This window comes from Ovis canadensis, chromosome 19 (genome assembly GCF_042477335.2).
Source record: "Ovis canadensis isolate MfBH-ARS-UI-01 breed Bighorn chromosome 19, ARS-UI_OviCan_v2, whole genome shotgun sequence".
NCBI lineage: Eukaryota > Metazoa > Chordata > Mammalia > Artiodactyla > Bovidae > Ovis > Ovis canadensis.
The window spans coordinates 62,019,089-62,044,689 of record NC_091263.1 but is presented as its reverse complement, the minus strand read 5'-3'; the positions used below and the strand labels follow the sequence as shown (position 1 = coordinate 62,044,689).

At 42.9% G+C, this 25,601-nt stretch overlaps 1 protein-coding gene across 5 annotated transcripts in view; it reads left to right on the top strand.

The window, feature by feature from the left end:
- The window catches only part of CACNA1D (calcium voltage-gated channel subunit alpha1 D), a 351,812-nt gene that overhangs the window by 166,549 nt on the left and 159,662 nt on the right, over positions 1-25,601 (top strand). For all 5 annotated transcript variants that reach the window (XM_069561585.1, XM_069561588.1, XM_069561586.1 and 2 more), the window contains exon 4: positions 18,662-18,801. In XM_069561585.1, coding sequence (XP_069417686.1) covers positions 18,662-18,801 — 140 coding nt within the window. The remainder of the gene's footprint in view (positions 1-18,661; positions 18,802-25,601) is intronic.

Below are 25,601 nucleotides of genomic sequence, written 5' to 3'. Positions count from 1 at the left end.
GTAAAGATGGGCACAATAAAGGACAGAAATGGTATAGACCTAACAGAAGCAGAAGATATTAAGAAGAGGTGGCAAGAATACACAGAAGAAATGTACAAAAAGATCTTCATGACCCAGATAATCACGATGGTGTGATCACTCACCTAGAGCCAGGCATCCTGAAATGTGAAGTCAAGTAGGCCTTAGAAAGCATCACTATGAACAAAGCTAGTGAAGGTGATGGAATACCAGCTGAGCTATTTCAAATCCTAAAAGGTGATGCTGTGAAAATGCTGCACTCAATATGACAGGAAATTTGGAAAACTCAGCAGTGGCCACAAGACTGGAAAAGGGCAGTTTTCATTCCAATTCCAAACTAAGGCAATGCCAAAGAATGCTCAAACTACCACACAGTTATACGCATCTCACATGCTAGCAAACTAATGCTCAAAATTCTCCAAGCCAGACTTCAGCAGTATGTGAACCATGAACTTCCAGATGTTTAAGCTGGTTTTAGAAAAGGCAGAGGAACCAGAGATCAAATTTCCAACATCTATTGGATCATTCAAAAAGCAAGAGAGTATGTGGAAAATTCTTCAAGAGATGGGGATACCAGACCACCTTACCTGCCTCTTGAGAAATCTATATGGTGGTGAAGAAGAAACAGAACCGGACAGGACGTGGAACAACAGACTGGTTCCAAATTGGGAAAGCAGTACGTCAAGGCTGTATATTGTTACCCTGCTTATTTAACTTATATGCAGAGTACATCATGAGAAACGCTGGGCTGGATGAAGCACAAGCTGGAATCAAGATAGCTGGGAGAAGTATCAATAACCTCAGATATGCAGATGACACCACCCTCATGGCAGAAAGTGAAGAAGAACTGAAGAGCCTCTTGATGAAAGTGAAAGAGGAGAGTGAAATAGTTTGCTTAAAACTCAACATTCAAAAAATGAAGATTGTGGCATCTGGTCTCATCAGTTTAGTTCAGTTCAGTCGTGTCTGACTCTTTGTGACCCCGTGAACTGCAGCATGCCAGGCCTCCCTGTCCATCACCAACTCCTGGAGTCCACCCAAACCCATGTCCATCGAGTCGGTGATGTCATCCAACCATCTCATCCTCTGTTGTCCCCTTCTCCTCCTGCCTTCAATCTTTCTCAGCATCAGGGTGTTTTCAAATGAATCAGCTCTTTGCGTCAGGTGGCCGGAGTATTGGAGTTTCAGCTTCAGCATCAGTCCTTCCAGTGAACACCCAGGACTTATCTCCTTTAGGATAGACTGGTTGGATCTCCTAGATGGACCTTTGTTGGCAAAGTAGTGACTCTGCTTTTTTAATATGCTGGTCCCATCACTTCATGGCAAGTAGCTGGGGAAATAATGGAAACAGTGAGAAACTTTATTTTGGGGGGCTCCAAAATGACTGCAGACATGAAATTAAAAGACACTTGCTCCTTGGAAGAAAAGTTATGACCAACTTAGAAAGCATATTAAAAAGCAGAGACATTACTTTGCCAACAAAGGTGTGTCTACTCAAAGCTATGGTTTTTCCAGTAGTCATGTATGGATGTAAGAGTTGGACCATAAAGAAAGCTGAGTGCCAAAGAATTGATGCTTTTGAACTGTGGTGTTGGAGAAGACTCTCGAGAGTCCCTTGGACTACAAGGAGATCAAACCAGTCAATCCTAAAGGAAATTAGTCCTGAATATTCATTAGAAGGACTGATGCTGAAGCTGAAACTCCAATACTCTGGCCACCTGATGCAAGGAACTGACTCCCTGGAAAAGACCCTGATGGTGGGAAAGATTGAAGATAGGAGGAGAAGGGGATGACAGAGTATGAGTGAGTTGGTTGGCATCACTGCCTCAAAGAACATGGGTTTGAGGAAACTCTGGGAGTTGGTGATGGACAGAGAAGCCTGGCATGTTACCGTTCATGGGGTTGTAAAGAGTCAGACATGACTGAGTGACTGAACTGAACTGAAAGGTCTCTGATGCTCTCCTTCTGTCTTTTCATTCTTCTCCCTTTACTCTGCTCTTCAGCAGTATTTCCACCATTCTGTCTTCCAGCTCACTTATCTGTTCCTCTGCCTTAGCTGTTGTGCTATTAGTTCCTTCTAGAGTAATTTTAATTTCAGTAATTGTGCTATTCATCTCTCTTTACTTATTCTTTATTTCTTTTATGGTCTTGTTGGTTGTATTAACTGTGTTCAGTGTTTCTTGCATTTTCTCCATTCTGTTTCCAAGTCTGCACAGCATTTTTACTATCATTATTATGAATTGTCGTTCAGGTTGATTGCTTATTTCCTCTTTGTTTATCTGGTCTTGTGAGTTGCTACCTTGTTCCTGCATTTGTGCTGTATTCCTCTTTTCATCATTTTTTTTTCTCTAGCTTGTCCACTTGATGTCTCCTTTTCCCAGGCTTTAGGGTTGTATTCCTTCTTCCTTTTGTTTTTGCCTTTGGAGGGAAAGGTTGGTTGAGTGGTTTGTGTTGATTTCTTATTAGAGGTGACTTGTGCCTGTGCTCTAGTGGGAGGAGATCAAGCAGATAACGCAGGTAATTACAGAAATAATGGGACATGTACACACACTTCCACACATACAGTTATAATCAAAGTATTCTGAAGAAAAGAGTGCAGGAGATTGACTTGGTGAAAAAGGGAAACCAAAAGTGATATCGACCAATTAAAAGCAGAGCTAGCTAATGCTCAATCTGAAAAACTGAGCATGAGCAGTGCGCCAGCTGGGGCATATAGCAAGGAGAGGTCAACAAGTCAACTTACTTACTGAAAAAAGAGTGAAGAAAAAAGGAAGGAGAAACAAAGAGAGAAAAAAAGAAGGTATTGAAAAGATGAAAGGATGGGTGGAAAAAAGAAAGAAAAGAAAAAATAGAAAAGCAAAGATAAATAGATGTATGTGAAAAAGATTTATATATATTCGAGAATAGCTATAGCTTGTAAAAAAACTATATGAAAAGCAGTTGAATATATAAAAAACAAAATAAAAAAACTCATCCAAAAAAAGGGTGAAAAAAAGAACAATATTTAAATGAAATTTTTTTTTTTAGACAAGAAAAACAAAGACGAAAACTCCACAGCACTGCAAAAGGCTAATTTGAAGGTAGAAATATGTAGGGGGAGTAAACGGTGCAATTTATAAGAAAAAAAGGAAAAAAAAATAGAGTAAGAACGTAAAGATACATGAGAAGAAAACAGGGAGCAATTCTAAAAGTGTATGGTTTTCCCTTGTTGCTTGCTGTCACCTCAATACCCGTATGCAACTCAACAAATCCTTGAGCAACATTCTTTATGTGGTACTTCCAGGTGATTCAGCTGAGTTTCTGTAGAAGCGATGATTCTTTTTGCACTTATGTTTCATCATTTCATTTTAGTTCAGTCACTCAGTCATGTCTGACTCTTTACAACCCCATAGACTGAAGCAGCAGAAGCAGACTGTAGCATTCCGGACTTCTCTGTCCATCACCAACTCCCAGCACTTCCTCAAACTTGTGTCCTTTGAGTCGGTGATGCCATCCAACCAACTCACCCTCTGTCATCCCCTTCTCCTCCTGCCTTCAATCTTTCCCACCATCAGGGTCTTTTCCAAGGAGTCAATTCTTTGTATCAGGTAGCCAGAGTATTGGAGTTTCAGCTTCAGCATCAGTCCTTCTAATGAATATTTAGGACTGATTTCCTTTAGGATTGACTGGTTTGATCTCCTTATAGTCCAAGGGACTCTCGAGAGTCTTCTCCAACACCACAGTTCAAAAGCATCAATTCTTTGGCGCTCAGCTTTTTGGTCCAACTCTTACATCCATACATGACTACTGGAAAAACCATAGCTTTGAGTAGACACACCTTTGTTGGCAAAGTAATGTCTCTGCTTTTTAATATGCTGTCTAGATTATTCATAGCTTTTCTTCCAAGGAGCAAGCGTCTTTTTCATGGCTGCAGTTGCCGTCTGCAATTATTTTGCAGCATGCAGTTAAATTAGAGAGTTACAGGACAAGTCCACCTGATTTTAAACTTGGGGCATAATGGGGAGTCATAACCCATTCTTGGTAGGCATACAACACAAGTGTTGAGGACAAGAATGTATATAGTTTCTATAAATTACCTTGGGAGCCACATGGGTTCCATATGGCATGGACTTCAGTCATTATCTTTTAGCCAGAAGAAGCAAAGAATGTCAGTTCATCTGACCAGGTGGTTAAATGCAACTCAATTTAGAGGATTCTTGCTGTATTAGAAAAGAGGTCAAGACCTGAACTTCTACTTAATTCCCAGTATAATAATAACCATTTATTGTGTGCATGCTTTGCACTGGGTATTGCACGTGAGTTCATTTATTTTCTTGACAGGGCTATCACCAGTTAGGAAACCAAGGCTCAAAAGGGTGAAGTGCTTGTCCTGGGTTGTATCTCTGGACCCAGTAGGAACTTTGAATTCAGGCTGTCTGACTCTAAAATTCACCATGCTATTCAGTGTATCACTGGTCATTCTACCAGTTTTCCTTGTCCTGGCTTGAGGGGTGTCTGGTTGTTTAAAAGTCGGTAGCAGACTGGTGGAGTGTAGGCCTTACAGAGGTGTTACTGGACACTTGATTTTGGGGACCCACCTGTTCACCTTTTACTGACTGTAGTGAGGGGTGGTCTTCTCTCATATCTTTGCCTTTTTCTGTGCTTATATATGTCTGGGCTGTGAAAAAAATGCATGACTGGATGTCACAGTTGAACTATTCTGGATTTGGATTTTTTTTTTTAAGTTTGGCATTTGAGCAGAATCACAAGTTTTAGAAAGTGGTAATTTCCAGACATTTCAGGTCTGATTCACCAACACTACTGTAATTAAAGAAAAACCTGTATTTGTTTGTCCCATTTTATCCTAACTCACTAGGATGTTTTATAAATAATGAACCTAGATATTTTAGCAAATAGCATCTATTTAGTTGTTGAAGCTTTCAGGGGATTATGTGCTCATAGGTCTCAACGTCATCCTAATGATGGGAGTTTGCCTAAACACTAATTCATTGGGAAGTTACTGTGGATAGTGAACTATATTGTCATGTAAAGGCAGCTTCAAAATACAGAGTATAGAAATTAAGCAACTCGACAGTTCTTTTAGGAGATACATTATGAAGTATTGAGAGCTCAAGTGTAATGATTACAGTCGGTCACAGAGTGTTAATGAATTTTGAATTGAGGCAGTTGTGATTAAGCCTGTTGCCTTTTCCAGCACTAATCATTATTAAAATGATGATTGATCTGAGTGATTATGAAACCATTAAAAAGGCATCTGCCTATGCCTGAATTAACAGAATGGATGTAGGTTTTGTAGTTGTAGCCAAACAGGACTTGTAGTGATTTTGATTTCAAGGCACTTGTTTATTTAGGCTCCTTCCTGTGTTTGCCGATCCTATTATACTATTTTCTAGTAATATTTCTACTGTTTTCACAGGGTGAAAACATTGGGGTTGGGGTGTAACTCTTGGTGTGGCCACTGGGGCCTCAGCTCTGCGGCGTGTACAGTGGGAGGAGTAGGGTGTCCTGCTGCTGCCCTTCCTTCTCTGAGTTTCAGTTTCTCCATCTACGAGAGCACAGTGTTCTGGGGGCTCTGGGGTGTCTTCTGGATCTGTGGTTCAAAGCCTTCCCCATCCCATCCTCCCTTCTGTGCTCCTCTGCAAGCCTGCATCTTTTTTAAATTTTTTTAAAAAATATTTATTTATTTGGCTGAGCCCATCTTAGTTGTGACATGTGGAATCTAATTCCCAGACCACGGATTGAACCTGGGCCCCCTGCATTGGGTGCTTGAAGTCTTATCATCTGGACCACCAGGGAAGTCTCCAAACCTGTATCATCTTTCTTCCTATAAAAATTCCTGTCTTGGTCTCACCCAATCTCCATTCCTTCTTCTCCAGGTAGCGCTAGAGATGGCTGACTCCCAGGATGGCCTCACTTGGTCGTCTAGGACAGGCAGGGAACTCACTGCCCAAACTTGGCCTGAGTCACTGTTTCCTTACGTGGAGATTCAGTTCTTCCTTGTGAAACAGACCTAGGACATGTATGTCCATTCCCATTGCTTTCTGGGTTGATTCTGTTTTACTGTTTGGTTTGATTTGTGGGTGTTTGGCTCTGTACTGAGTTAGGGATTTTTTTCAGTACCTTTTAACTTGAGGAGTTTTGTGGATGTATGTGTGTTTGGTGGCAGAAAGTGTATATGAGCAAGCAAAAGTGAGTGGTTATTTTTACCCACTGGTGTCCACTGGTAGATCCAGATTACTGGCTTTCAGAGCTATGTTTTTCAGTTTTTAAAACTTTTGCCAACAGAAGTATATACATCTTACATCTATGTATATATTATCTGAGACATGTTTGATGAAAATATACTAATAAGTTCTGATATTTGCTATGCAGTCTGATAATTTCCCTTCTGTTTTATTTCATTTTTTTTTTTCAAAAATTTCTGGATGTAAACCACAAAATTAGTTTCAGATGTATTCCATTTAAAATGTCTTCTCCATTACAGTATAAATTCCATGAAGGCAGGCAAAAATTAATCTAGTTCTGGCCATTTCTCTTATGTCCCACATAATCTGTGTTCAGTTCATATTTTCAGCTGATTCTTCTCTCCATGAAAATCCTCTGGAGAAATACTTTTATGTTCTGAGAAGCAATTTGATTCAAAAAGATAAGGTAACTTGTGTCACTGGTCTGATTTCCTTCCATAGTAGCTGTTAGAAATCTCACAGAGACATTAATGAAAATGTCTTCATCGTATGCATCTTCATTATGCTCTTATTCCTGTTTCATTTTATTTTCTCTTTCTTGTTAATCTTTATTTCTTGTCTTATGCTTTTGTCCTAAATATTTTGACTTTCAGCTGATTACAAAGATGCTCAATGAGAAAAACACAGATTAGACATATATAAAAGTAGAGACAGACAGTCCACCATGATCTTGCTCTCAGAGGCAAGCCTTTTCTCTTTCCGGTATCTCTGCTGCAGACTGGCTTGTTAAGAGATCTTTTCAGACACCAAGGGTGTCATGTCGTTTGTGTTATTCCTGTACTAATGTATGATGGGCATCCTTCCTTGCCCTGTGTGTAGAGCTCCTTCTTCTTTGAAATAGTCATTTAGCATTCCCTTTCTTACTTCAAATTTTTATATTCTTGCTGCCTAGATTTCTTTTTTGGAATGAGGCAGACCTACAGAAAATTTTACCTTAGAAAGATCAGTAGCGATTAGTGACTAGACCTAGCCACCTGACCAAGCAGAATCCCCTCTAGTGACTGCTTCTGGAGCCCCTGGTTTTCTTGGGAGTGGAATTGCTCCTCGAAAGCCCGTGTGGGTTCCGAGCTTGGGGGTTGGTGGGAGACCCCTCCCCTCCCCCTGCTTCTGGGAAGTGTTAAGTGACAGGTGCGGGAGAGGTCTGACTGAAGGGCCAGATCCATGTGAGGGTGCTCCCAGCTCGAGTGAGTCTGCAGACACTTAGTTCTGCTTAGTCACTGCCTTGGGTATTGATTTCTACCTCAGGACCACAGTTAGGTGCTGCCTGGTTTTTAAGCCACCCAATGTCTCTTAAATTAATTCTACTTTCTAATACTAAAACAATGATAAATTATAGGCATGGAGTTATTAATCTTCTGAGTAAATGTATCACATGTTTTATCTCAGTTATAGACTCTGCAGTTTATGTATTTTTAAACTTTGATTCATGAATTTATTCAGAAAGAAATGATCTATATTCCTACGGTCTCATACAGTCCCTGGAAAAAAAAGTGTACCACCAGTGAGGGTTCATCCAAAAGGAGTGGTTTCTATGGTAGAGAGAAGCGCATGGTGAACTGAATGGCTCCTGTTCCTCCTGCCCACACCCCCATCACCTGCACCGCCAGCCCGCAGGAACCTGCTGCTTTGCTGTGCAGGGGAAGAAGGGGGTGACACAGAGTCTGGGAGCAGGTGTTTCACCTCCTGAGTGTTCCATTCTATGATGTGCCATAGGCAGACTTTGCTGGATGGTCCAGGTGTAGGTGTAGGAGCTGTTGTAGATGGATGTCTGTCTCCCTGAGAGTGGAGGCAGTGCTGACCCTGGGCCAGCTCCCGCCAGGAGGAGATGCCTGCACTGGGCGTGTGCAGACCTACAGGGTGGGCAGTGAGCTGGGCCCTTGTCCTAGTGCCTACGTGGTGAGTAGTTGGCATGGGCTCCACGCCAGGTCCCGTGCTGTTCCTGGGGCGCAGCCAGGCCAGGGCAGTGTGTAAGGCAGAGGCAGCAGTCACGTGAGCTAGCGTCCAGGCGTGCACAGTCCACATAAAACCTGGCTCCTGTGTTTTACGTGTGTTGCCTCATTCATGCTCAGCGACAAACCTAGCCTTCATATTCTCATTTTATGATGAAGAACCAATGACAAAAGAGGGGTAAAGCCACTTGCTTGGGTCTACACAGCCAAGTGGTGGCTCTACACAGTGGTGGATCTGGAACCTGTTCCCAGGCTCTTTGCTGCCACTGGACTAGGTCACAGTACATTTGGACACATGATTGCAAATATTCTTAAATGGGATAGCAGTGCCCAGCAGGTACCAGCATTATTACAGTTGGCTGCTCCATCCATAGGGTGCCTCCTCAGATTGGTCTGTCCAGGTTGCTTGAATGACCCAAGGCTGAGGTCCTGGTGGAGCTCCATGAAAGCCCAGGTTAGCTTTGATGGGCATGGGACCAGTGGGGAGGTGTGCTTCCCCACCAGGTGGGTGCAGTCAGGTGTCTGCAAACCAAGGGGCACGGTTACTGCTCTCTGTAGTTGCTGTTCATTGTGACCCTTGCACATGACTATAATAGTAATCCCTTCTTTGACTCTCTTGCTCCACAGGTTGGAGAGTCCCCTGAGGTAAGAGATTGGAACATGTTTCTCTCTTGTCAAGTGCTGTGTCCAGGTGTACACATAGTGTGTTTATAGGCATACAAGTGAGCATCAAGGGCATGAAATGAGTTTATACCCAGAATTCAGATGTCAGAAAATTTAACCATAGGCAGATGTGGAAGGTTTTTCTTTAGTTCTGTTAATGGGAAAAAGGAATGGCTGTCTTCGTGTCAAAATGAAAACGTTTGACTTTAAACTTATTCAGTTCCTGCCATTTTGAAATGTTTGCTCATTTCTTTTCAGCCAAGTAGATGGACATGTTGGAGCATTTGACTTGTGTCAGGCAAAAGAAGCAATGCTAAGAAAATACTTCATTTCTAAAATGATGGGGTTTAGCAGTTTTTGCAAGACCTGGGCCCATTAGATCCCAGGGAGGCAGTGAGCTACTTCGATCAGCCCCATGTAGGGCACATAATCTCACTGCCATTTACATTGACCTGAGCTGTCAGAAGAGGATGTAAAGGCCTGACACAGTTAAGGAAGAAAGCCGAGCTCTGTAATTCCACCTAGAAGAGGCGAATAGATCTGGGTCTGGGTGTCAGAACTGCTGGTGGGGCTCCCTCACGGTGAGACAAGGTCTCAGCCCAGGGGCTCAGAAATGCAGCATTGAGCTATTCTTTTTTTCTTTTCTGGTGGGTGGTGCCGTCATGGTATTTTTTGAAGCTAAGCTCACATTTCTCTGTTCCATATGATGAGAGGGTCTGTAGAGGTAGATGCAGCGGTTCTTGTCTTCAAGGTCCTAACAGTCTTCAGAGAATACAAGACAGTGCCTCATAGGCTCACCTTCCCAACTTAGAACAGGAGGTCTGGAAAGCAGGGCAGCACGTTGCCCCTCTCTGCCCCCTTCATGGCCTCACAGGTAGTTAGTACTCAAGCATTTGTTGTGGCAATTTACTTTCATGATTAAATGCAAATGGTGCAACTTTAAACTCTGGGATGGCAAAGAGTTTTGACTCACATGCCCACTCCATTCCAGGGATGATGCCTGATTGGGCAGCGTGTGCAGCTGTGTTAGGGGGCAGTGGGGGGACTGGAGACTGGTGAGGGGTGTCTGCTGCAGGGATGCCTGGGGAGGAGAGGCAGTATGTACACGAGGGTCATTTGTCTTCCCCGATAAGTGCATCATGCTTATGAAAGAGGGAGCAGAAGAGCACTCAGAGGAAATGAAACTCCTCAGTCTTTCCTGAAAGGGTAGAGTAGGATTTACATCAGTAGAAAGAAGTGCTTTCAGTGATGGAGAAGAGCAGCAGAGACCAGAAGTTCCAGTGAGTATGACTTACATGCAGGGTGTTCTGGGAGCTGACGCATTGGAGCAGAGGGAGCCGTGGAGGAGTAAGCAGAGTCGGGTGGGATGGAGGCCCTTTGTCTGGTGGGGTAACACATCAGGTGGTTGTTGGTATGTATAGCGTAGACAGATTGTATAGAGGTCCTTGGGGACGCCAGATGGAGGAATTGAGACGTGATACAGTCCTCTGCTTTTCAAGAAGCTTTCCCAAATGCTCCAGACACAATTAGTTGTTCCAGTCCATGTCTCCCTACAGGATATTCCCAGTCCTCTACTCTAGCTGTGATGATTGTCTTGCTGTGTCTATAAACGTTTTCATATACATCTACTGTTTTCCTCCAGGACATGGACAGTGTCTTAGTTACCGCTGATCTCCAATGCTCAGGACCACATCTGGTATGGAATACATACCCAATGAATATGGTTGAGTTAAACTGAAATAGGGTTCCTGAACTGCCAGCCAAGATGGGGCAGATCTGGGCAGTGCTTTATGGTGAAGCTGGGTGAGAAAGTGTATGGCTGCAAACCATAGAATGTACCTACCTGCTACCAAGGGGTCCCAGGACGAGTGGAATGGGAAGCAAGGCAAGTCTGAGGCATCAAGTTTACAGGAGTGTGTAGAGTCCCAGAAACCAGGTAGGGTTGAGGACAACATGAATGAGATGGAAGAATGAAGTCAGGAAAACTGAGCCTCAGTGAATTCCTAGAGGCAGTGGCTTGCAGGGCTCTTGGGTCCTATGCCTAGAGAACCATTCCTAAGCCTATGGGATAAAGGGAGTCATCCAAGCAGTTGAATCTCTTGAGAAGTGAGGAGCTGTTGAAGAGTCTCTTAGATTCTTTAACTTTCAGAGAAGCAGAGTGATTCTGTAGGCCCCTGACATTTATCTAGGACTTTAGTTAGCAACTGACCCAAAACCCAACCTAAACTGGCTCAGTTTATTGGCTTTTGTAACCGAAAAGCCCAAAGTTGGGGGAGAAGTTTGGCTTCAGGTTCCAGGTTCAGCTTGATCTGGGGACTCTTACGGTGGCATCAGAGCCGGGCTCTTGCCTCTGTCTTTCCGTTTGACTCCCTCTCATCTTTTGCCTTGACTTCCCTTAGTTTTGGCTTTTCATCTTTATGTCCCCCTGGCAACTCTAGGCTTGTAGCCTCAAAGAGCTCAGTAGAGCCAGTGACAGAACATCTGGCCTAGTGGCTGAGTGAAACCCAGGATTAGTTCTGATTGGACCTGGTTGGTGGGCATTGGGTCACATGCCTATCCCTGGGCTAATAACTTGGGTCACAGGCCAACCCCTGTGGCCCCTGGACTGAAAGTAAGGAAGAAGCAATTCTCAGAGGAAAGTCAGGGAGCTGTTACCCTGTGAGTTTTGCTAGGTGACAAGAACTGTAAGGAGCCACCCCCTGCCAGTTGCTTGCTTTAGCTCCTGCAGCCTCTGTACTGCCAGTAAGTGGGGAGGCCCCAAGAGAAAGGGCCCTGTCAGCTTCATCTGTCTTCTTCCCACCGACCAGATGTCTTTGAGTGTGGTCTCCATGGAGCGGTCAGCCAGGGCACTCACTGGCCACCTCCATTTGCCATCTCAGGTACCTTCTGGATGGCATCCTGTGCGGTGGCCCTACCCAGCCTAGGTAGTCACTTGGCTAGCATCGGTCCTGTAAGGTTTCTGTCCCATCTCCTGATCCTCCTGTCGGGATTCTAATTCCAGAGCCTGGAAGTGTAGCCTCTCCCTATCCTGTCGCCAGTGGCCTCTGATGGCAAATGTCTGACCGTTCACAGGGCTCTTTCAGACTTCACGTAATCTGGTTTTCACTGTCACCTGGGTGGGAAGGATGAGTGTCCCGGTTTTATAGATGAGGAAACTGAGAGGCAGGGGGCGGATAACTCAGCTGAGAGCCACAAGAAATGGACTCAGTCACGTGTGCTCTTCGATGTGTACTTTTAGGCCAAAGGTGAAGAAGAAGGAAGGCACACTAAAGTCCCCCCTGCCGTGGTCCCCAGCAGAGTTTACAGGAGGTTGAATCACGCAAAGAAACCCTGTTTGAGTGGCTAAATGTGTCTCAGGTGACACACTCCTGAGAGCACCTCCTGGAATGTGAGGCAGTAGGTGGGAGGGTCTCTTGGTGACCTCAAGTGACCTGGTCACCGGACAAGGCAGCAAACTTCTCCTGGATCTTGCTGCTCCTGGTTGGTCATCCTCCCCAGCATCCCTGGGCCCTCACTTCTGAAGTGGCCTCCTTCTGAAGCCTGAGTCTAGACATTGCTCCTCATGTCATAAAGAATTGTAGTTGCACAGCTGGAAGGCATCATCCATTTAGACTTCTTGTTTTGCAGATGAGAAACAGAAGCCAAGCCTCAGAGCCGCCCCAGGCCCATGTGTCCCTTGGTGCCTTTGGTTCCCTCTCCCCTCACATCTGTGCTCCTGCAGCCCTGGAGCTCTCATCACCCTTGACCGCTTTGCCTCTGTGGGTGCTCCCCTCTCCTACCAGGCCGGGAGTTCATGGTGCAGAGCAGAAGCTGTAAGGTTCTTCCTGGGTGTTTAGTCATGGGTGTTTTCCTGGGACAGGGCCTGTAGTATTGTTATGGGTGGGATGTCTGTATCCCCACATGTTGATGTGTTCAAAACTCAACCCTAATAGGGTGGTGTTTGGAGGGGGGCCTTTGGGGAGTGATTAGGGTTAGATTAGGTCTTGAGGATGGGGCCCTCATGATGGGATTAGTGCCCTGAGAAGAATAGGAAGGGTGAACTCTCTCTCTATGTGTACATTTCCACCAAGGAAAGGCCAGATGAGGATAGCATGAGAAGCCAGCCTTCCACAAGCCAGAAAAAGTGTTCTCACCAGACACCAGATCAACTGACACCTTGATGTTGGACTTCTCAGACTCCAGACTGAGAAATAAGCCTCTGTTATTTAAGCCAGCCGGCCGATGGTATTTTGTTATGGCAGCCTGAGCCGACTAAAACAATTACGGAATGTCTTAGCAGGAAAGGCCATTGAATAATGTTTGGTCAGAACTTCTCATTTTGCCCATTTATTTCCTCATTTATAAATATCGAGTATTTGTTTTTGTGACAGACTTGAAAATACAGTGATGTATGAAATATAAATGGTCCCTGATTTTATAAGAAATTATCATTTATTGGGATAGACAAGTATCAAAGAGGTAGTGTTTTTTAAATTTAAATTTTCCATTGTGAATAGTGCTATGCAGAAATATCGTGAGCTTTGAGCGCATATACCAGTGGGTCTGAATTTTGTCTGGGAGGTCAGCAGAGGTTTTGCTGAGAAAGTGTCATTTAAGCTGAGCTTTGAAGGACAGGGAGAACTTAGCCTGGTGTAAAGGCAGGAATTGGGGTGAGGGTGGAGGAAGGCATCCTGTAGTGAAGAACAGGATGTGGACCTGAGTGAGTCGAGGCTAAGTGGGGCTAGCAGAATACAGACAGATTCAACTCCAGGCCCTGCGTTCTCTCCACAACTCCATGCTGGGCTTGTGTTAGTCCCGTGTCAGGGTTGTTTGCTCACCAGAGATGGGAGTTGGCACCTGTAGGGGTAGGGCTAGCACACAAGGTGGGTGAAACAGAATGGACAGAGGTGTGGAGCAGGGAACGTATGAACTTGGGAGCATAGTGGAAGGGAGCAGGTCAGCCCATGACGTGCAGTGGATGCTCTTGCAGGAGAGGAGTGAGCAAGCTGGAAGGGACAGGAGGGTGGGAGGTAAGGGTGTTCACAGGGGCTCCAGCTGGGATTGAAAGGAAGGACCTGGGAGATGCTGGGATCAGCTGTTCTCTACAGTCTGACTGTTGAGCCCAGGCTTGTTCTAGAAGGGCTTTTGGTAATTTGGAAAGATTCCTGTCCTGCTTGGTTTGCTTTTTGGTACATATGCTAGAATCCTAAGTTCTCATGTTTTTATAGCCCTCTTTCAGTCTGGCCTTGTTGCTTAATTCCTTGTCTTTTTTTTTCTTTTCTACCTCCTATTGGGACCCATGAGTACTTTATGTGTGCCCTGTATGGTGTTGGAAAGTGAAAATGTTAGTTGCTTAGTCATTTCCAATTCTTTGGGACTGCATGGACTGTAACCCACCAGGCTTGTCTGTCCATGGAATTTTTCAGGCAAGAATACTGAAGTGGGTTGCCATTTCCTTCTCCAGGGATCTTCCTAACCCAGGGGTCAAACCTGGGTCTCCTGCATTACAGGAAGATTCTTTACCATCTGAGCCATCAGAGGCTGGTATGGTGCTGGATGCTGGGGTTACAAACACAGTTAGAAATGATCTCTGCCTATAAGGAGCCCAGGTGGTAGGACCCAGAAGGGATGTGTGTGTGAATGGGGAGACTCTGTGTCTTTCACTGCCAGGGTGTATGCCAGGAGACCTCTGCAAAGACTTGAGCCTTTCGGGTGATGAGCAAAGCAAAGAGATAAGCCTTACCTGGCTCATGAAGCCTCTGTTGATCTTTTGACAGCAGGTGGGGACTTCTGTGAGGGTAGGGACCAGGCTTTCTGAGGGAAACACAGGTGCTCAGGGATGCATGAGTGGATAGATAGATTCATGATGGATGAATGTTTGTATCACAGTGCTAGTAAAGGGATCCTTGAAAATAGGACAGCTGATCACCAAGTACAGGTAAGGATCCTGGCATCAACTGTTCCCTGCTAGCTGAGTTTCTGTTTCTCAAGGCTCTGTATGGGGTTATCTGGTTCAGAGACTCTTGCTTTAGAGCCTCTCCTGCTTGGTGAAACTTCACTGTTGAAAGACGGTAAATCAGGTTTCAGAATTAGATGTTCAGCTTTCATTTCTCTAGTGACTTGGGTCTCATAGGGGACTTTCATCCACATAACAGAGTGGTCTCTGGTGAAGACTTGGTGCTTTCTGCTTTGTTAAAAGATGGTTTGGCTGGCCCTGCTCATCCAGGATGCCCTGTTGGTGAAGTGGATCCCTGCTGGTGTCTGGGTGAGCGTGCCTGGCAAATGCAGGGAAATTGGGGTATGAGAATCATGTACTCTTCTTGTTTGGCCTGGAGTAGGGCTTTTAAGATACAGCCCCTGCCCAGGGGCCACCTCATTTCATGTTCATTTCTGGAGGGCTCGCTTGCCTCTCTTCAGTTGCTCCATTCCTTCATCCTTACCGTGGTGGCCTCCTTGTGCTCCCACCCATCTTGGACTCTGGCTGCGTATCTCCTCTGTGCAGCGTCTCACTGTCCTTCATCCAGGTGCATGTTCTCACCCTATCTTGTAAAGAACCTGGCCTTTTCTGGTGGCTTCCTTTCAAATCACTAACCCAGCATTCTTTTCTCAAATGAGCAATCCTCTTGTGAAGTAATTACCTCCCGTTCTGAGGATTGTTGTTTTGCAAGATTTTTCTTTAACACTGCATTTGCTTAACGTAGAAGGGTATTTGTTTCCTGAGAGTCCTTTCTAACAGCAGGATTGGGGGCCAGGATGATCTGGCTTCTAGGCAGACTGGTCTGCCGTGCTCTTCAGCCTGTGATTGTTCAGCTGGCATCATGGTAGAATCTCTGTAGTAAAGAACTGCATTAAAGCAAGGTTACATTTCATATAATCAATTCCATCAAGTAATGTGTGGAGGATTTTGGAAAGAAAGGCCAAAAATCTTCAAAAAGGAGAGAGGGGAGGATGAGAGAGGGATAAAAGAGCCCTAAACAATTCAGTTTCACAAATAGCCCTTGTATTATTGTGGCAAAATTACTTATAAGTAAAAGCTACAGAGGGAAAACAAGCTGGGTTTGGTAGGTGTCGTGTACTCTCTGTTCCCTGTCTTGTTTGTCTGCTCTAAAGTATAGTGCTGTGTTGACGTAGAGATGTTACTGCTCTGAATATTGATGGGAGCAAAAGCCTTTTTTTTTTTTTTTTCCTGTCTGGCCCAGTAAATAAAGCAGAAGGGATAAAAAGGGAAGAAGAATTGTAAAATCGACGTGGTTTCCTGCTTATCTGGTTCCCTTACAGTTCTAACTCTCAAAAACATCCTGACGGTCTACCTTTGGTGGCCAGGGTCCAATTTGAGGGCAGCAGATTGGTTTATTCAGAGAGTTTTGCTTCTGGTTAAATCTTCTCCTTTTAGCTCGCTAAGTTAGGGTCACTACCTCATCAAAGCCTTCCTGAATCTCTCCTCTGTAGTCAGTAGTGACGTCGGTCGCTGTTCTTCAGAACATCCACAGTGGCCTGAGTGTATGCCCCGTGGGAGCTCACCAGCTGGGGATGTGGCAGTGAATGGGAAAATGAGCCCTTGCTCTCACAAGGCTCACAGGGACTCCAGAGAGTAAACAGAGGAGTCCTTGGAGGTCTGCCTGGGGGACAAGGGGGCACACATGCTGTTGCTCTGGGAGAATTTCAGCTGCTCATCCCAGCCTGGAGGGTGTGGCTGCTGTGCGGAGGGAGCAGGTCATGGCCCAAGAAGTTCTTGCAGCCTGGTGAAGGATGGTGTGGGGTACACAGGATGAGCCAGACTGAGAGAGGAAGCATGAGTGTGGAGGCTGGGGATGAGCAAGACTTTTAAAATTGAAAACACATGGACTCTGGCTAACTTTCACCACAAAGGAATTTATTAGACCACTCGGACGGTGTTCTGAGGATCAAGCGGTGCTCTTGAGGGCATGTGAGGAATGACATGGACCTGGAGGGAAGAACTGATGAACTGGCTTTTCAGCATGACCATTGGGGAGCGGAGAACGGGGATAGAGGCTGGGGTACCTCCAGGATTGGACAGTTCCCTGCTGGTAAACAGGAAGGATGCAGTGGCAGAACTCAGCGAAGTCCCACCTGGGACTCGCCTGCGATGGAGGCGTAGCACTCTGGTGGCAGCTAGAGCCCAGGGTGGCCTAGACAAGACACTGCTTCTGTGGAGCAAAGCAAGTCCTTGCAGGGGTTGTTGTTGTTGTTTAGTCGCTCAGTTGTGTCTGACTCTTTGGACCTCATGGACTGCAGCACGCCAGGCTTCCCTGTCTTTCACCATCTCCCAGAGCTTGCTCAAACTCATGTCCGTTGAGTTGGTGATGCCATCCAGCCATCTCATCCTCTGTCATCCCCTTCTGCCTTCAGTCTTTTCCAGCATCAGTGTCTTTTCTAATGAGTCGGCTGTTTGCATCAGGTGACCAAAGTATTGGAGCTTCAGTTTCAGCAGGGGAGAAAGGGTCTAACCCTTTGGCCTTATCAGAGGACAGAACTGCTTATCAAGGTGCAGAACTGCTCTCTGTCAATTCCCTCTCCTGCAATGTCCTCTGTGTATCACATCTGAAACCCTTACCTTCTGCACTGGACTAAACATTTCAAAGATAGGACCACAGTGGAGATGCTTTTCTTATCTTGGCTCCTGGAGTGGGGCCCATCGTGGAGAAGAGGTGCTCACTAAGTATTTCCTGAGCCAAATTTATTTGCCCTCTTGCACGAGGCATCTTAATAAGTGAATTCCATGACTTCTGTTTTCCTGAGGCATTGGTAACTTTCTTCAGGTCTCACAGAGAATTAGCAGAGGACTTTATGGTCCATGTGGAAGAGTTTTAATTAGGATGGTTCACTTAGTTGTTCTTTAAGTAGCTTTTTGCCAGCACATGCCTCTTGTAAAATTGACCTCATACATCTCAACAGTCCATATTTCTTTTGAAACCCAAGCCATACAAAGAAAACCTTGTAAAAGAGGAGAGAGCCAACATTTTGAGACTTGCTGATGGATGCATTTTCTACAATTCTTGGAATTACATGAGTTGGCATCAGAAAGATTCTGAGAGTCCCATAACATGAGGGTGGCATCTCAGAGATCTGTGGCAGTAAGATGGAAGTGGCTGCTGAGTCTGTTACGAGCATTCCAGGGCTGAGGCCAGGCTCCCTGGGAATGTGCGTGGTTACCTGTCGAGGCTGCACACCAGTGAGGTGGCCATGGCCTTGCCATCCTGAATCCCCTCCTCCCCCGCCCTTACTGCGCAGGTGAGGAAACGCAGGTCCAGAGGACAGGAGGGGCTTGCCGAGGTCATCTTGCTGCTCAGTGACAAAGCCGATCCTGACCTAGAAGTCAAGATGGAAACCCGAGAGGAGGAGAGGGTCAAAGCAGACACATCTTCCTTTCTTCCCAAGGACATTCTGTTCAAAGCCCCGAGGGAATCTCTGTAGCATCCTTGCGCTTTCCTGGGGGCCTGACTGGGCAAGCTTAGGAGGAAAACATGCTGCGTTTTGCAAATGTGCAGAAATAACAAACACGCGGTTATGTCCTAGGCAGGGTCACCATGCACACATCAAGGCAGGTGGCAAAGTGCAACCATGCAGTCCAGGATGGAAAGTGCTTTACACTTAGTTGCTTATGAGACATTCAGTGTTAGAATTAAAATGCCTTCTTGCTCCAGGTGTAGCGCTAATTTTTCCATTTCTCATAGTAAAACTTGGCTTGGAGTTAAATGCTAATATTTCTGAGACACTGATTCTAATCCCTATTTCTTTTTCTTCTTCTCCCCCACCCCCAATTTTTTGTTTTGTTTCTCTTCACAGGAAAAAGTAGAATATGCCTTCCTGATTATTTTTACAGTCGAAACATTTTTGAAGATTATAGCATATGGATTATTGCTACATCCTAATGCTTATGTTAGGAATGGATGGAATTTACTGGATTTTGTTATAGTCATAGTAGGGTAAGTCCCTTTTATTTGGGGAAATGTTTTTTTGGAACATGGAAGGTGGGGAGTAACAGAAAACAGTATTTTAAGGGCACAGGCTTGATGCTTTATGATGGTGATTGTAGCCAGAACCTGTCAGGAGTTCTCTGAAGCCTGGTGATGCCAGAGACCAATTTGAAATTCTCTCATTGCTGTTACTCCCTCTTTGAGGAACGTGTTAAGGAAGGGAGTTCAAGCTCAGCTAGTGATGTGAGAGGGTTCTTCTTACAAGGCCTTGGGCCTTTACAGATAGGCCAGCTCTGCTGGTGATTTGAGTCCAACGTGTAGAGCTCTTATACTTAACACCCCGTTAAGTTAAAAAACCAAAATAAAGCAGTAATAAATCCTTCATAGCAGTGAGATACTCTGCCATTTAACATCCCTTGAGCAAAGCTATTAATTTTTTCTGCTGCCTTGGGGGAAAAGATTTGGCACACTACTATCCCATTTCAAATAACAAAACAAGTGCTTGAAAAATGTCAGATATCCGGCATGAAGTGAAATAAGCCAGAAAATGCAGAGAAGCAGACATTATCCCTGCATCCTGTCACAGGAAGAAGACACCAACAGTTTCAGTTAAAGGAGAATGTTAAAAAACTGTGGCCTGTGTTAGTCTGGTCCTTCAACACCTGGAAATGTTTCCAGCAAGAAAGAAATGAATCAATGTCAGAGGAATGCTGGGTCTTTGGACCAAACACCCACACAGGAAAATAAGATCCTTTACTCAGTCTTAGTTGCCTAGCTGTAAAATGGGTTATTCCTAAAATGGTATGTATTCCCACAGATAGAAATTATTAAGCGGCCTTTCTGTTTTCATCTCCGTAACTTCATTCAAATGCTTTCTGCAGTTGAGCAAGGTGATTTTTTCCTTTTGGATTATTATTATTTATCATGAATCCTTTACTTTTTCATGAGAGACTAATGGTGCTGGATATTTGGAGAGTGGGATAAATTTTGAGCCTCTTCTTTCAAATCTAGGAAGATGGAGTGGGATCCAAAATGGTAGCCCAACAGTATGATTTAGACTTAGAAAAATATTAACTGTTGCAAAAGCCACCCTAGTACATTGGAATCGAAGGCATTATGGCAAAGATAGTGCAACTAAAATGAACAGACAGTTGATATGTATCGCGCCTTCTTGTATTTGATGAACTCTAACAAAGAATGGCAAGCAGGAGCCTTACAGGCCTCTCTGTTCTGGAATAATCTTGCTGTAACTCTCCTGACTCTGGACTGTCTGTTCATCTTAGCTCCATTTCTTTTGTCCCACCCTGCAATCAACTTTCCATCTGGAGGCACTTTTCAGACTATCATAGAGCACAAAGACGGAATCAAGCAGAGTGTGGTGATCTCATTGAGTTGCAGAGACAGAGACAAGAGTTTAGGAAGGTTGAGATGGCTAAAATTGGAGAGGCATGGTATGGGAGCAGTGAGGGACCAAAGAGAAAGAGGTCCATAAATATGCCTTGGGGCCCTCTTGAGTTTTGGCTGAAGCCTAAGCTACATGTACATGGGATGATAGTCCATAAGTCCAGGCAAAGACTACTACTAGGGAAAAAGGAAGAGCTGGGAGCTATAGCTGACTAATAACTAGGGCTCATATAGGTCTGGGATTTGTTCAAGTTATAAGCAACCAGAGTGGAAAGACCTTGTTGAACACCCTGGACTGTCAGTTGAAACCCCAGAAGGGCCATTAATAATACAGCTCAACTAACTCTAGAGTGGGTATTGGCAAACTGCAATCAGTGGGCCAAATTCAACCTGCTACCAATTTTTGTAAATAAAGTTTTATTGTAACACAGTCACAAGCATTTGTTTACATAGTTGAGTTATGTGGTTTAGGTCCAGAAAGCCTAAAATATTTACTGTCTGGCCCCTTACAAAACAATTTTGACAACTCCTGTTCTACAGTAAAAACTACCTGAAACCCTTGCTAATAGTATTTGAAAAAAAACCTGAAAAGGAGCAGACTGACTTGCAAGTAACTTAAATGCCCGCCAAAGCAAAACTCAACACTCTTTAAAGGAAGACAACAAAATCCAGATAAAGTGTTCAGCTTCCAGTCAAATATTTCTAGACTTGTGAAGAAATGTGATCCATAGCTAGTAGGAAATTCCATTAATAGAGGCAGACCTAGAAATGACAGACAGGATGGAATTAGTGGAGAATTACTTTATAAGCCTTTAAAAACTATTATAAACATGTTTATATACTTAAAAGGAATATATGACTACAGTGAGAAAAGATGGGACAATGGAAAACAGAACCAAATGGAACTTTGAGATCTGGAAAATATGTCTAAAATGAAAAATTCCCTTGATTGACCTAACAGCAGAGTAGACTCAATAGAATGATCAAAGATTTTGAAGAGATAACAGTAACACACAAAAATAATGATGGAAAATAAATGAATACCACCTTGGTGACCTATGGGGTGAAGTGAAATGAAGTCGCTCGTTGTGTCTGACTCTTTGCGACCCCATGGACACCAGGCTCCTCCATCCATGGGATTTTCTAGGCAAGAGTACTGGAGTGGGTTGCCATTTCCTTCTCCAGGGAATCTCCCCAACCCAGAGATCGAACCCAGGTCTCCCGTATTGTAGACAGATGCTTTACCGTCTGACACGACCTATTATTCATATACTTGGAGTCCCAGAAGATAGTAGATAGAGGGGAGACAAAAATATTTGAAGAAATAGTCCAGATTTTCTAAATGTGATGAAAAACATAGACTCACAAATCCAAGAAGGTCAACAAAGCCCAAAGTAAAGACGAAAAAAGCTGCGTCAAGGCATATCATGATCATAATCAAACTGCTCAAGACCAAAGATAAAGAGAAATCTTAAAAGTAGAGAAAAAGTCATTGTAGACTTCTTGTCAACAACTATGCAATCCAGAAGACAACAGAAAGTTTCAGAGTTCTAGGGAAAAGGGTTCACCTTCAATTCTTATTTAGTGAAGATACCTTAAAAAGTTGAAGTAAGAAAGAACATTTTTCAGACAAACCACAGCTGAACATTTGCCACCAGGAGACCTGCACCTTAAGAAATATAAAGGAATTTATTCACACTGATGAAAGACATTAGTAAGAAATACACATCCATACAAAAGAAATGAAGAATGCCAGAAAGGGTAAATGCATGTATAAATATGAAAACATTTTTTCTCATTTTAAAGTTTCTTTATAGCATTGATTATTTAAAGCAAAAATAACAGCTGTGGATTGTGGGGTTTATAGCATCTATGAAAGTAAAAATAAAAATAGCACGAAGGACAGAAACAAGGAAATATCCACATAGCATGGAAAAGTGCTTGTATACTTGGTGGAATTATTTGAAGGTAGACAATGAGAAGTTAAAGAGTAAACCGTACAGCATAGGCCAGCAAGCTTCAGCTCATAGACAAAAAAGACATTTACTGCCTTTTTCACCTCCTACATTGACAAAGTATTTGGCTGTCTGCTTTAACAGATTAAGTTTTATTGGAAGACAGTCACACTCACTCATGTTTTATGGCCATTTGGTGTTAGGATGGAAAAGTTGACTAGTTGTCACAGAGACCCTATGGCCTGCAAATCCTAAAATAGCTGCTCTCTGGCACTCCACAGAAAATTTGTGCTGACACTGGGTCTAGAAGAGACGCTCAAAAAAATAAAGAGGTATAGTTGATAAGTCTGTATTAGAGATTAAATGGAATCCTTCAAAAGCTCATTTAATTTTTTTTTCAATAAGCAGGAAAGAAAAGTTTGGTGGATAGAGCAAGTAGAGAGCAAATAACAAGATGATAGATTTAAACCCATCTATACCCTTATTTAAAATCCAGAGGTTATCAGATTTTATACATGTATTTGGTGTTAGGATGGAAAAACACTCAATTCTATAAGAAACCTAATTTACAAAGACAAATAATTTGAAAGTGAAAGGAGAGAAGAGGCTTCCCAGGTGACTCAGAGGTTAAAAAAATCTGCCTGCCAATGTGAGAGCTGGATCCCCTGATGAAGGAAATGGCAACCCACTCCAGGATTCTTTCTGGGGAAATTCCATGGAGAGAGAAGGCTGGCAGGCTACAGTCCATGGGGTCACAAAGAGACGGACATGACTGAGTGACTAAACCCAACAATAAATGGACAGAAAACTATATATCATGCAAAACTAATCAAAATTAAAAACCAATCAAAAGAAAGCTATATTAATAACCAACAAAGTGAACTTCAGAACAGGAAATGTTATCAAGGGTGCAGACATTTCATGATGATAAAGGAGTCATTTCATAAGAAGATATAATAATCCTAAATGTGTATGTGGTATGTGCATATGTGTATGTAGATTGGCTATTAGGCTTATATGCTCTGATGAACTATGTGCCTAATAACAGATCTTCAAAATACATGAAGCACAAACTGATGGAAATGAAAGGGGGGAATAGACAAATCTTCAATTGTAGTTGTACACTTTAATACTCCTCTCTTGGGAGTGTTGATAGACCACCTAGCCAGAAAATCTTTAAGGATATAGGGACTTCTGAACAGTACCATCAACCAACTCAAGGAAATTGATTTTTCAGAGCACTGTGCACCCATCAAGAGCAGAATACACATTCTTTTCACGTGCAGGTGGAACATTCAGCAATAAAGACATATTCTGGGTCATGAAACAAACCTCAGTGAATTTAAGATTAAAATAATATGAAAGTGTGTTTTGAAAGAATTTAGCAGTGTTTCAAAGAAGCATGTAAATTTCTATATATTAGTCATGAACAATTTGAAAATGAAATGTTAACAGCATTATTATTTATTATATCATCAAACCCATGGACTATTGAGGGATAAATAGTGCACTGACAATGACCAAACCTGCTGAGAGAAATTAAAAAAGACCTAAATACATGTTATCGACTGGAAGACCCAATGTTCCAATTCATGGACTAGAAGACTCAATATCACTAGAATATCAGTCCTTCCCAAATTGTGATATAGATTGAATGTAATCTAAATCCCAGTAAGATTGTTGTAGAGACTGACAAACTTATTCAAAATTTTATATGAAAATTAGGCTCTAGACTAGCCAAGGAAATCTGTAAGAACAAACCTGGAACCCGATTTTAAGACATTCTACAAAGCCACTGTAGTCAAGACAGTATGATACTAGAATAAGTGATAGAAATAAAGATCAGTGGAACAAAATAGAAGGTTTAGAAATAAGCCCATACGGATGTGATCAACTGATTTTAGATAGAGGTGTCATGATGACTCAATGGATTAAGGAAACCATTTTCAACAAATAGTGCTGGAACAACTGTCTGTGTGAAAAAGATGACTTTCTCCATTCTTACCTCATACCATATACAAATAATGCCTTAAAATGAATCATAAACCTATATTTAAAGGCTAAAACTGTATTTCTAGGAGAAAATCTTTATGACTTCGGGCTAGGTAGAAACTTCTTAGGACCCGAAAAAGCATTTGCCATAAAAGAAATACTAGAATTTTTGAACCTTATCAAAATTAAAACTTTTATTCAAAAGAGACACTGTGAAGAAAATAAAAATATATGGCACAGATTGGGAAATATTCCCACTTCATATATATGACCATGGATTTGTATTCAGAATTTGTAAAGAACTCTTACAACTGGAAGGTAAGAGTATGACCCAGTACATAAATGGGCAAAAAATTTGAACAGATATTCATAAAAGAAGATGTGTAAATGGTCAACAAGCACCTGAAAAGATGTTCAGTGTTACTGATAATTGGAGAAATGCCAATTAAAACAGTGACATAGCATTACGTACTCACTGGTATTAGTAAAAAGATTGACAATACCAGATGTTAACCAAAATACGGAGCAACTGGAACTCTTATACACTGCTTATAGAAATAGAAAATGATCTCAAAACTATGGTGAACAAAAGATAAAAGGAGAACATGCTGTATGACTCTATTCATGTAAGATTCTAGAAAAGGAAATAAAAACAAAACAGCCCTACATGATAAAACTGATAAAGTCTGTGGATACCTGAGGCTGAGCTGACGATGACTGCAAACAGGCATGAGAGAGCTGTTTGAGTATTTGTTACTTGGGCTCATGCCTTTGTCAAAACCTGTCTCACTGTACTCATTAAATGGTTGTGTTTTATTTTATATAAAGTAAGCCACAGTAAAGTTGGTTTAAGAAGTAAAAAAAAAATCATCTAAGAAGCTCAAGTTGAACTGGCCTTGATCTTTTTTTCTCATTAAGTATGAAAACCTTTAGAATATCAGATTATCCTTTAAAATATGTACAAAAGTATAGTCAAAGAGCAGAAGAAAAGTTTAAAAAGAAAAAGGAAAGTTGAATTGTTATGTCTTTACTTGAATCAAATTCCTACTCACTGAAGTTTCCAACTGCCGATTCTGTCTTAATCCAATGGATTTTCCGTTCCAAGTCAACCATGACCTATTGCTTTTGTCAAGATTCCCAATAACAGAGACGTTAAGAAAGTAATTGATATTTTCTAAAATGTTAACTGTTATAATGTGACCACAGGAAGGTTCAACATGTCTACCAGAGCTGATGTAATTCTCTGTATAGAAAAGTTTGATCTGAGCCAACTTTTATTCCACTCCTCTAAATTTTCCAATAAACATGTCTTTCAGGCATTCAAGCTCATCAGTTAAGCTTTGTGAACACGAGGGGCTCATTCCCTTACTTCTAATTTGTGTCAGTTTGGGTTGCTCCTTGCCTTTTCCTTCTGTCTGGAGATATACTTTTAATAACAACTGAGGATGAAATACTTCG